This window comes from Callospermophilus lateralis, chromosome 5, assembly GCF_048772815.1.
Source record: "Callospermophilus lateralis isolate mCalLat2 chromosome 5, mCalLat2.hap1, whole genome shotgun sequence".
Taxonomy (NCBI): domain Eukaryota; kingdom Metazoa; phylum Chordata; class Mammalia; order Rodentia; family Sciuridae; genus Callospermophilus; species Callospermophilus lateralis.
The window spans coordinates 16,938,377-16,951,403 of NC_135309.1; the positions used below are offsets into that span (position 1 = coordinate 16,938,377).

A 13,027-nucleotide genomic window follows, 5' to 3' on the forward strand; every position below is an offset into this window, starting at 1 on the left:
ACCCTTCTAGAGGGGAGAGGAATGCGAGGTTCTGAACAGGTAAGCAAAGAGGGGCAAAGGGCATGCTCCGTTTTGCATGATCCAGGAATGCAGACTGCTGTCAGAAAGGACCCAGGGGGTGAAAATGAACCTCTGGACCCCCCGCCCCCATCACATCTGGAGGAGCTCTGGACATCTAGTTCACCAGCCTCAGAAACAAGAACCCCTAGTCTCTTGACAGTAGGATGCTTGTCAGAGGACTCAGGCTACCAGTTTAAGGGGACAGCCACTTTGTTTAAATCCTGTCATTCCCTGATCTCCAAAAGGATGCCATTAAGTGAAATTAGTCAAAGTTCAGAGGAATTACCTGATATGCTTCCTTTGAGCGATAATAATAAAAAGCCAAGAGAGAAAATATAGCCCATCTCTTTGGTTATATATCCAAGGACGGTTACAGAAGCAAACATAGAGGCCGGGAAGACTGGCTTCCTCTGGAGAAGGCCCTGGAGTGGTCACACACAGGTCCAAAGGCACCTTTTCATATCTTTGCATTTAGATCCATATAAATGTATTACCTATTCAAGAATAATTTACATTTTTTAAAAGCTAAAAAAAAAGAGACCCTACTAATCCTACTTAATCAGAATCTCTGAGCTGGGCCCCAGGAATCCACATTTTAACAATGTTTCCAGTTTATTCTTACCCTTGAAGTTTTGAGAACTCCCCCAAAGATCAGTTCTATTAAAAGGAACCTGGCTCACCTCCCTTCAGGTTACAGACAGCAATAGTAAGTCGTGCAGAGAGAAATCTTCTCATACCACAATGACCTAAGGTATAAACGCGTCTCCAAACTTACTGCCCCATTACTTTTTCTCAAGAAAAATAAACACTGCAACTTAAGAATCCCCCAAATCAGTTTAGCTTCTGAAATCTGAGCCGGCAGCCACTCTCCACTTTGCACCCTCGTGTGGACTAAGGGAGCAGTGAGGAAAGGGATGTTTTAGTGTCCAGACAGGTCGCCCTCTCCTGCCAGGTTCCAAAAGAGGACTCACCCAACCCAGACGCCTTGCACTCACCTTGCTTTTTAAAGAGATTGCTCTGGACGATCTCGTTCATGGATTGAACTTTCTGCTTCTGCAGTTTCACAGGGGGGATGCAGGTGTAGAACTCATAGAGGAGCTGGCTGGAAATGGGAGTCAGGGAGAGCAAATTAGACCCAGTTTTCCTGCCCCCCAGCACTGACAGAGCCTCCTGGGGTGCCAGGGTCACTCCTGCTCCCCTCAGACCCCCAGTTCCTGACAGAGCTCAGGGGCACAGCAAGCCTCCAGCAAAGACGCTGTGGTTGGTGTTGAGTGTTAAGAGCATTTGAAGAGATGTAAAAATCTGAAAGTGGCACATCAACCCTGGGTCCTTACAGCATACCCAGTACATTGTATGCACTGCCATTTAAACCTTGGAACTCTATAGTTGGATAGGATATTCATCCCAATGTTACAAGAGAGAAAAATAAGCTTTAAAAAGGTCAACTAACTTTCCCAAGGACAGGCAGCTACAGAGTCAAAGCAACAAGAAAACCAAGTGCTGACTTCATTAGCATATCATTTTATTTATAAATGCTTATGCTTGGAAATGCTTTATGATGTCTTAGGATCAAAAAAGGTCCTTAACTTTAAGAACATCTGTGAAAAACTGGTGGGTTGCAGATAGTTCGGGGCATCAAAAAGGAGATAGCTCTTTCCAGATAAAAATGAAAATATCTCAAAACAGAATAACAGTCCCTGTCAAAAACCATGATGGTATTCATTCATCATTTCAAGTATTTATTAAGCATCTACTTAGTATGTGACAGGCAACATGCAGAGAAATGAGAGTCATGGGAACAGACTTGGTTCCAGTTGGCATGTATCTTACATTCCAGTGGAGACGCACACACAACGCAGACACCAACAAAGCAACATGCTGTGATCAATGCAACAAAGGGGATAAATAGGAAGCTATGTCAGAGAACAAGGAGCCAGGGGTCAGCCAGGATTTAATTGATTTACAGTATTCAGAAGTAGCTTTTCTGAAAAGTTAGCATTGAGCCTGAAGCTGAAGGACAAGAAAGAGCCGGCAAAGATCTCACGTGGACAGAAAAGGGACATCTGTGAAAAAATGGGAGCTCAATGATATCAAGTGAATATTGGAGTATAGTTATAAAAGCTGCACCAAGGACGATTTCTCAATTTCAATCCATGGGTGGCAGTTATGCAAACATGAGCCTTGTGGACAGCAGGGAAGGGCACGTGGGAACTCTGTGTACCATCTTCAAACAGAAAAGTATTTAAACATAAAAAGGTGTTTTTTTTTTGTTTTTGTTTTTTTTTTTTAAACATCTCCTATTATGTGATCTAGGAACTCAAGCAAATTTAAGGACAAGAAAAAAAGATGAGGGTATATCAGATCCAAAGGCCCCTATTTCACCAGTGTAATCACATTAAAATTATGGGCTCATCCACGAGATGAATGGAGTTAAAAAGCAGAAGCACAAGGGAAGCCCAACTCCATTGTCTGCCCTGTGTCCTTAGGGTGTCCTCCCCCTGCCTCTATAGGGCTTAGGAGGCAAAGACTAGAACCTGAGCAACCTTCAAGCCCAGGTCCATTTGAAACATTTGCCCCAAACAAACATCTCTTACTCTATGTGTTTACCTTCTGTAGCTTCACAGGGATGCTTATGGTTTTTATCAAAGTTTGACACAACAAAACCAAAAGGTAAATATTCCCATGCAGGAGCCCCTCGTGCTTACCCTGTCCCTGAACTGAGCGCCCGTCTGGAACTCCCCACAAGAGCCCTCCTTTCCCTTTGAATCCCTGGCTGACAGCAGAACCGGGGGAAGTACATCATAGGCTCTCACCTGAGTAACTTTGCATCAAAGACCGTTTCAACATCGTGGAGGACAGATGGGATGTATTTCAAAGCCGCCACCTGGGTGGAACATGAAATAAACATGAGTGAGGCCACATCCGGCAACTCGGGGCTGGTGAGAAGGATGCTCTACGACACAACACCGATCAGAGTTGAAAGACCCTGTACCCAGGACCCTGCCACATGATGCAAGGCTGTGGGTGGATTGAAACCCAGGCCTGCACATTTCTGCAGATAATAGAGAGGTCCCGGCTTCTGTCTAAGATGCTGCCATCATACAGTAGAACCATCATAGTCTTGAAAGTGATGCAGATCTGGGGTCAAATTCTATTTGCACACCATCTTAGCCATGTGGCTTTGGACAAAACACTTAACCTCTCTGATTGTCAGAGTCCATGTCTTTAAAAGAGGAAAAGTGATATTTATTTTGCAGGATTGTGAAGAATAGAAAAGAGTGTGCATGAGGCATCTAGCAGAACCTCCTGCATATTTTACATGTTCAATAAATGGTCATTTTTATTCTTCTTAGAAGATAGTGTGCTTCAATTGATTTGCTGGTGGCAAGAAGGGCTTGGACTGAGTTATTTATATTTTCTCTCCATGGTCTGTTTATGAGCAAAAAATAGTGGGAATGTAAATGATAGCGGGCAAGCATTGGGCTACAGCTCGGCTAAAAAAGCTGCGACTGTGCTGGGTTGTTACTTTCCTTCCAGGTAATAAATGCACATCCAGAGACGTGAGCCACACCCACCCCCAGCACAGCAGCACCATTTGCCAGGCAACCAGACAGACTCTAAGTTCAGCAGAGGGACTTGCAGGTCACATGGATGGAAAAGAATGTCTCAGAATCGAATGGAAGTATGCATTTTTTTATTCTTTTATTTTCTATGCTGTAGGTCTTCTATTATCAGTATTATCATCCTTTGGCAATCAGACCCAAATAAAAATCATGAAAATTACTTTCTTAAAGAAAATCTTACTCCTAGCCATACACAAATAAGCATCTTATTTAAATAATGATGATGACTCTTCTCTGAGAATTTACAATGGGGCAGACGCTGTGCTGAACGCTGTGAATATATTAGCTTCTTAATTACAGCCCTGCAAGGGAGATATTATTTCCATAGATAAGGAAGCTCAGTCACATTAAGATTCAGTAACTAACCCAAGGTCAAAAAGTTGGCAAGTCTCAGCCAGGATTCAAATTCAGGCAGGCTGCCCCGAGATCCACTCCTTGGAACCCTGAAGCTGCATGACCCCCTTCCTCAAATGCCAGCTCTTTCTACCCCTTCATCCTTTTCTTTTTGTTGTTTATGATTTATACTATCAGTACCACGGATTCGATATACAAAAAATAAATCACATAAAATAAGGTTTTGGGGGTGAAAATCATCCCTGAAGCTCCACATTTTCATCTCAGCCCCAATCTGTCCTTCCCAGAAGAGACCACTGTTAACAGTGTGGGGAATTTCCTTCCAGATTTTGATCATGCACGAGTACATGTGTTGTGTGTGTGTGTGTGTGTGTGTGAACGCACACACACACATGCATGCATGCAAATACACAGCTCTTTAACTTGCTTTCTGCAGATAGCCATGTGCCACTGTGACCTTGGCATGCCATATCACAGCATGTGCTCTCTTCATTTCTGGCCAGCATTCTAAGTACCTGAATGGTATGCTACACCTCCTTCAACCCTTCCCCTGTGGATGGGCTCCATGCTATTCTCAGTTTTTCTTAATTATACAATGTGTGGTAAGATGATATTTAACACATAGATCTCTTTGTATTGGTAAGAATCCCAGGGGGGTTGCTCAAAGAGGAACTAGTTCATCAAAATGAATACATGTGAACTGCAGTAGATCTCAAGTTACCTTGAAAGAAGCAGTGGCCAATTTCTTTTTACTGACTGTCTTTTCCCCCACAACCTTGCTAACACTGAATATATAACCCTTTTAATTTTTGTCAGTCTGATGAACAATTTGCAACTCTCTGGTTGGCAGCACAGCTGGGCATCTTTTCTACACTTACTGAATACTTGTAGTTATTAAGTTGCTTGTTCATATCTTTCTTCCATTCTTCTTTTGGGGGGATTCTTCTCTTATTGGTTTGCAGAATTCTCTAGGCATTATTAATATTAACTCTTTTGTGGTATCATTTTTGCAAGAATTTCCTCTTGCTTTTCTATTGTTCGTTGCTTATCTTTTAGCTTTGTTTATCATATCTTCCCTTGCACAGTAAGATTTTAATTTGCATGTTGTCAAATTTGTCAGGCTTTTTCTTTATAGTTATTGGATTTTGTGCCTAGAGATCTATTCCTTATGCCTTCAAATCTAGATGACAAGAGAAAACAGGCTGGTGTTTCTAAAACAATATTCTATTGGCCATTCTGGTCCCGCAAGATGGGCTTAGGTATGCTTCAGGGAAAAGGGGTTCACAATCAAATAATTTTGGAAAATATTAACTTAAGCAAAGATAAACAGTGAGTTTTTTTAATAAACTGCATAACTTTTCAGGAACTTAATATGCTGGGATGCATTATGACATTTCTATAGGCTGTTACTATACAGTATACTGCAACCAACCTAGTTGGTCAAGGTCATCAGGAAACACCAAACAGATGTAGCAAAGTCCACTGCCTTCAGGACTGGGCAAATAGGAGGGAAAAAAGTGACATGGGATGTGCCTGGAGCAGCTGGAAGTGATGAGGCACTGGAACCCACACTCTCTCTAAGAATGAGTTGTTCAATTGTTCAAATGCTGTGCTGGCGAACTCAAACGCAGCTGCGGGCTGCATTTTTTCCCCACCTCTAGAGTCTAGAGACCCATGTGATCTGAGAAGGGCTGGTCCAGTAGCTGTCACCATTTCTTCATTCATTCTTAGCCCACAGGAACACGGGTGTGAAGCCAGCTCCCCACCCAGGCCCCGTATGCACACAGCACAGCCCCATTTCCCCACCCCATGTGCTGCACCGCCAGGTGCGGTAACAAGAATGACTTAGAAGAGAGTGTCATATGCCTATCGTAATGCCTGGCCCTCACCAGGTCCCCAAGGCAAGTGCATCCATCCATAAACATCTCATCTCTCCACTCCTGCTCTTGGTCCACGGTGCCTCCACAAAGTATAATGTGAATTATCGTAATTAAGACCAAATGAGGCAACAAAAGAACAACTCCTGGGCAAGTTGGGGGAAGCCAGGGCTCAGTGTCTGCAGCAGACTGCTGGTGTTCAAGAGCTGCTTCTCGTTCCCGGGCTGGGGAGTGACACCACAGCATCACAGTCCCCAGGGTTCCAGACAGACGCCTGCATGTACACACAGCAGCTGTTAGTGCAGAGGAGCTGGGCAGGGAGAAGGCGGCTTCAGAAGGAGCCCATCTTCCCAGCCTCCTGCTCTAGGCTGGTAATAAAGTCGAACAACTGAGTAACTGTCACCGGAGACTTAGGGTGTTATCAACACCACAGGAGAAGAGTTAATGTTCATCTGGCCCACGAAGCCCCACAGAGAGCCAGCAGGCCCATGGCTCTCTCTTCAGGTAGGGACAGCCTATCTATGACTTAGGAACTTGGCCAAGACTGTTGTCACAGCCAGCGCTGGCCATAAGGCTCTGGCCACGCTCTTCCCCTGACACACTGAGCAGGTGACAGCAGGTGCTACCACCCTGCACTCCCAGAGGGGACAGCTCAGCTTATGATTCACTGGGGACCTCTATCTGCTGCATGTTTCTGAGACCTGGGAACTAGGAACAGGTTAGTTTTCCAGATCTATTGGACTCCTAGGAACTGCTCAGCTTCACTGTTGAGATGACTGCTACTCTCATCATTAATACTGTTATGCATAAAACAATAGTATATATTCCATAGTGTATAAAATATTTAAAGCAAACACACACATATATGCACAGATGCAATACATATGTGCATACACAGATAAAATACACTATTAATCATAGGGGTTTAACATAGGGACTATTGTTGGAAACATTATATGTGCCAAACACTTTACATGCATGATCTCCCTTAATGCTATGACTGTTCCACGAGTAGATACTGCCATTCCATTTCACCAAAGAGAAACACTGACACAGAGAGGTCAAGTCACCTGCCAGAAGCCAAGCAGCTAGTAAGCAGCACAGCGTGGACATGCCCCCAGTGGCCCAGCTGGCTCCTACCCAGCGTACTCTGCTCTGCAGATGGCCATGGTGTTTTGGGAAAGGTGTTTCTTCTGGGCAAGGGGGAGGTTTCAGTTGGAGAAAGAAGGCTGAGTTGGGAAAAGAAGAGAATGAAGAGCCCCCTTTTTTGAAAAGAAAATACAGTTTCCTGACATCCCTCCTCACACATCTAGCAGGTTGCAAGACTGGCCACTTGCAGGAAAACACTCGCTAGATCAGAAATTAGGCAGTCATGGGGGTGGGGCAGGTAATTTCCTTGATTAATCACCGACTCTGGAACCTCCTGTTGAAGGCTAGCTACAGTCCTCAAGAAGAGAGCAAGACCCAAACCCAGTGACAGGGTTGACTGGCCCAGAAAGAAGACAAGGGGGCTGTTGTACTTGGGATCTGATATGACCCCAAAGGCTCCTGTGCTGAAGGCTTGAACTCTGGCTGGAGGCACTTTGGGGCCTAGAGGCTGGAGGAGGTGGCCTAGTTCCATGTGGTCATGGGGGAACACGCATCTGAAGGGTTTATTTTGTCTGTGGTGTCTCTCCCTCCCTCTTCCCCTGCCTCTGGCCTCCATAAAGTGAGCAGCTTTGCCCCACCACACCATGCCGCCATGATGTTCTGCCTCACACTGGCCCAGAAAAAAACAGAGTCAGCCGAGCAGGGATTGAGACCTCGGAAACTATGAGCCAAAACAGACATTTCCTCCAGGTTGCTATTCTCCGGTACATTGTTCCAGCGATGGAAATCATGGCTGCCCAGAGGGATCTCACCCAGAACTGAGCACTCTGGGCTGTTAGCAACAGCCACTGTTTAAAAACAGCAAACCCCAAACCAGCAGACCCACCACCCTGAACTCAAAGGGGCCCCATCTGTTCAATCTGTTTTCAGATTCTCTCTCTCTCTCTCTTTCTTTCTCTCTCTCTCTCTCTCTCTCTCTCTCTCTCTCTCTCTCTCTCACACACACACACACACACACTGCACACACACACTGCAAGCATAACCTTGGTGGGTGCCAGCAGACAGCCTTCTTGTCAACTTTAAGAACGTGTCTTAAAATGGCGCACAGCCATGGGAGAAGGCTGGAAATCTTCCTCATTCAAGAGCCATGGGCATTCAAAACTCTGTCCTCACACCTCTGATGTTCATACTTTGACTTTAATCAAAGGCTAGAGGGCCAAGGCCCTTGGGAATAGGACCCACAATGTCACAGGGGTTCCTCAGAACAGGACCAAAGAGGGCATTTCCCCAAGAAAGTAGAGTTTGCCTCAGGAGTCTCGCCCGTCACCTATATTCCTAGGACCTGAATCCAGGCTGTGCAAGACTAGAGGTCTGGTAATCACCACCCAATAGTGCAGTTTCATTAATTAAACAATACATAGTTTTCTTTTCTTTCAGGGAGCAAGAAGGGAAGAAGGCCAGCAGGTTCTAGAACACGTCTTCCTCCATGCTTTCTGTCACCACATTATGTTGGCCCCTGGGTCTCACCAGGAGGAAAAGAATGCAGTATTCTGAACAGCCCTCTGAAGAGGCAGACAGTCTGACCCCAAGTCCAGGGGAAGGCCACTTTACTTTGTGACCTTGGAAAAAGCTAAGTTTCTGTGGCCCAGTTTCCTAGTCAGGAAAACGGAGAGCATAGTGACCTAATCTAGGGGTTGACGAGAAGATTGCAGGAAAAGCATGATCTCTCGGTGTCAATACATCTTCCTCATTGGGACAAACTGTCACCCTACCTGCCACCTGTCATCATTCTCAACTGTGGCCCCTAAGTGTGGGCAAGTTGAGAAGAGGACAAAATCAAAGGATGAGTGAAAGGTTGGGAGGAAAAGCCCAACCTGCTGTGGACATGGAATGGCATTTCCCTACACCTGGGGTTCATCCTGTGGACCACTTCTCAAAAATGGGCCACTTAAAGGTGGTGTATACACACCATGGAATATTAGCCATAAAAATGAGTGACTTTCTGAGTTTTGCTGGTAAATGGATGGATCTGGAGACTATCAGCTAAGTGAAATAAGCCAGTCCCAAAAGACCAAAGGAATGTCCCTCTGATATGTGGATGCTAACACACAGCAAGGGGGAGAGAAGGGAAGACTAGAAGTTCAGTGGCTTAGACAAAGGGGAATGAAGGGAAAGGAGAGGAGATGGGAATGGGAAAGACAGTAGATTGAATCGGACACAATTCTCCCCTGATCATGTATGAATACCCACCAGAGAATTCACGTTCAACCACAGGATGGGATCCTAATTAGAATAAGTTATAATCTATGTATAATTAATACATCAAAATACACTCTACTGTCATGTATATATAAAAAGAACAACAGAAAAAAGAACAGGCTGCTTTTCTCCCGTAGTCTGGACATTTGGCCATTTACAATATTCACAGAGAAAAGGAGGGGCTGTGGAGCCTGCTGATTTGGGGTGCCTTTGTGACTGTGACCCGAACTCCACCCATCTTTGCTGTCATTTAGCTCCCCTCCTTCAGCCTTTTGCCCAAAGACTGTGTCTTTAATAAAACTACTATTCCTCATGATGACTAAGGAAACGGTCTGCGGACTCTCACAGCCTCGATTCAAATCCAAGACCTGCCAGCGTTTCCGAGGGTTAAGTCACTCAACCGCTAAGCCTCCTCGCCTCGTCTGAAAAGCAGAGATAAGAGACTTTGCTTTATAAGGTGCTTGTTAGAAAAAATCAAATGAGCTAACAATCTATGTAAAGCCTTTAGCTCGGTAGCTTGACATGTCATAAACGATAAAACACAAAACAGAACAAAACGCAACAGAAATGGTCGACGCTGCTTCTCATCCTTTCATTCATTCAGCCGACGGATAATCGAGCACTTACTGTGTGCCAACCACTGCTCCAGACACTGGGGTTACAACAGACAGGGCCCCTGCCCTTCTTGACATGCTGGTGGGTCTGTCAGCATGTGCGGTGATCAAGTGGCCAAGAGAATACGCCATCCAACTCACCAGTTCTGTTCAATCCACTGGTACCATCAAACCGGGGCATTGTGAGACGGCACAGGTCTCAAGGACAAGGGGCAAGCTGGTGTGCGACATCACCCTGGGCCTTCTGCTCACATTTGAGCTGCATCCTGTTCACAAGTGTCTCCTGCTGGCCCTGTCAACCTGCTATTGGTTTTACCAATGATGCTCATGGGGCTGGCACACGGATACCCCTGGCCTAAGGCATTCCTGGGGTGTAGAGAAGGAGATTGACTTTGGAGTCAGGGGACCTGGCTCTGCCACTGTGCAGAGGGGTACTTTGCAATGAGTTATTTAATCTTGTGAGCCTCTCAGGGACGTGGAGGACCGATTTCCTGCAGATCTCTAGCAGAATTAAAAACATAAGGCAGAGCCTGTCTCAGGTGGGTCCTCGATGAGCAGAAGGCCTTTCTATTGCTTTTTCTGCCCTTTTTGAACCACTGGCTTTAAATTTAAACCAGCAGTTTTGAGGGAGCTGCTGCCATGCCAACTCAGAACAGTAAGGAAGGCCACAGAATGCACTTCACGGAAGCCAGATGAACTTCTCAGACGGGGAATAACTTTCTTAAGTCCCGGAACTCACAAAGCATAGATCTGAGCTGGAACTAACACAGACATTGTAAAGGGTTCTCTCCAAACTGCTACCCTGCTGGAAATACTCAGTTTGCACCAGGAACATCGACCCTGGGCATTCTTATCCTATGCTCCCACCCAATGCCCGTGGCAGACAGGACTAACACATCACAGCACCCTCCCGCTGTTCCCCTCGCAGACTCAGAATTCAACCTCCAGACACCTTATGCTGTGTCTCTAGGTGAAAACTGGCCATCATTTCTTCCCCATATAGTCCTTTCATGTGAGTCTGTTCTCCTTGAAATGTGTATTTGGGTTTGTTTTGTTTATTCTTTAAATGAATAAATGAATGTACTGACACTATTTGGCTTCATGTGACAAGGTTAAAGACATGAATAGCTTCAATTCTAGTAAAAGACCCCCCAGAGTCTTCTATTCTCTGAAGAGGTTGGAGATATAGGTATAAATTACTTAAAATCATTTAAACTGTATTACGCACCTGCCCCTGTCTCACAAGCTTAACTACATCGCACTCTTCAATCCCTATTGTCCTCGAAATTCAACTTTGGACTCCCCATCTTAAGGTAAACTGAAACCCAGAAAGTGGAAATGACTTTCCCAGGTTATAAACCCACATGTGGAGGCCCGACTCCCCCACCCCCAGGAGCTGACTCCTGTGGCAAACACCAAAGTCTACAGAAGATTCCTGGCCTGGGTTCTGCTGACGTCACGTGGCCTTGACCTCTCTGAATCTTCAGCTCATTCCTCACACCCGAAACAGCATCACATTATTCTCCAAACTTGAATTTGCTCTCCAAATTTGAATATGACTTTAAATCCCTCTTTGATGACTTTTCAACAACCATGTAAATAGGTGGAAAGCATCATTGGCTTTATGTAAATCCCTGAAGCTAAATTTGGCCCTTAGAGCAAGTTTAAAAGAGATAAAACGCCTTTGCAAGGCTCTAGGGTAGAATCCATAAGAGGAAACTAGCATAATGTGGCCCAAATCACGGAGAAAGCGGGGCTCCTGACACAGTTGCCCAGACAATGAGGATCCGGGTGAGAAGATCCTTGTGCCCACACTGGAACAATCACGTTAGTCCTCGGCACTGGCACAGAGTCTTACGATTTGCCCCTTGGCAGAGTGTTCTGGATCCTCACCCAGGGAGGAGTCACGGGCTAGGGGACAGAGACACTGGGAAGTTATATGACCTGCACAAGGCCACTCAGCCCTCGGAGAAGCCCGTTCCTGTGCACCCAGCCCTTGCAGGGCACTGCTCATACACTCCCCTCGCATCCTTGCCCCCTTTCTTTCTTCCTCCTTTCTTTTCCCATCTTCTTACTCCCTCCATCTTTCCCTTCCCCCAGAACACATGTGGTTCGTCACGGTGAACGGATTCTGAGCCACAGGGGCAGCTTTGACCTCTCCTCGGCGGCCTCCCCTCTCTGAGCCTTGCTCCTTTTCCTCCCCACAGTGTTGGCCACCATTTCTGCTGCTTCCCTGGAGCTTGACTCAGCCCACAGCCTCTCCCAGTGCACTAGTTCATATCCTAACGCCACGCAGCGCCTCCCCAGAAGCTCAGCTGCCTCAATGATGCACAGGGGGCAGAGGGGGACACAGGCCGGGCTCTTGCCACGCTTCCCCATGCTGCCTCTGCCTCTGCTAGCCCCTCGATCAAAGAATGACCGGGGCTTTAGGAATGTGAGGAAGATGTCTTTAAAAACCAGCAAGAGGGAAAGGAAAGTGAAACTGCAAGATCACAGCCCCTATTCATCACAGGGCGACATCCAGGTCCACAGCAGGAGCAAAACGATCAGTGTACAGATAGCTGAAAGTACGGGTTGCAGCGCAGTCCTCAGAGCCAGGCAGGAAGAGATCGGGATGCTGGTCCTGCCACTCCCCAGCGTGGAGACCTGTGGAAGCTTTATCAACGGGCTGAGCTTCAGCTCCCTCATGTACAGAATGGACACTTACCACTGTCCCTGGTTGTGTGTCCATCCACCTGACAGATGTTCAACATCCGCTATATATTAGGACTGTTCTAGATATTCATTGATAAGCAAGACAGAGCCCTCTTACCACACACACACACACACACACACACACACACAAGAGAGAGAGAGAGAGGCTCCCACTATTTGTTAAACCAAAAGAAGCCCTTAGCAAAGCAATTCCCCAACTTTGCTTCACATTAGAACAACCTGGGGAGCTTTTGAAAGTCCCCATGCCCTGGTTGCACTCCATACCAATTAAATTAGCAAAGCTGGTGGTGGAAACCAGGCATCAGAATTTATTAAACATCCCCAGATGGTTCTGATGTGCAAAGTTTGGTGCCCTTAGCGTCAGCAGCACACGCCCTCGACAGACTCTGCCTCCGTCTCTCCTCAGCGCCACTCTGGCTGAACACTTGCCTGATCC

At 46.1% G+C, this 13,027-nt stretch overlaps 1 protein-coding gene across 1 annotated transcript in view; it reads right to left on the reverse strand.

The window, feature by feature from the left end:
* The window catches only part of LOC143398987 (dedicator of cytokinesis protein 2), a 401,674-nt gene that overhangs the window by 292,514 nt on the left and 96,133 nt on the right, over positions 1-13,027 (reverse strand). The window contains exons 24-25 of the mRNA XM_076855686.2: positions 2,874-2,944; positions 1,056-1,162 (exon numbers count right to left, since the gene is read on the reverse strand). Coding sequence (XP_076711801.2) covers positions 1,056-1,162; positions 2,874-2,944 — 178 coding nt within the window. The remainder of the gene's footprint in view (positions 1-1,055; positions 1,163-2,873; positions 2,945-13,027) is intronic.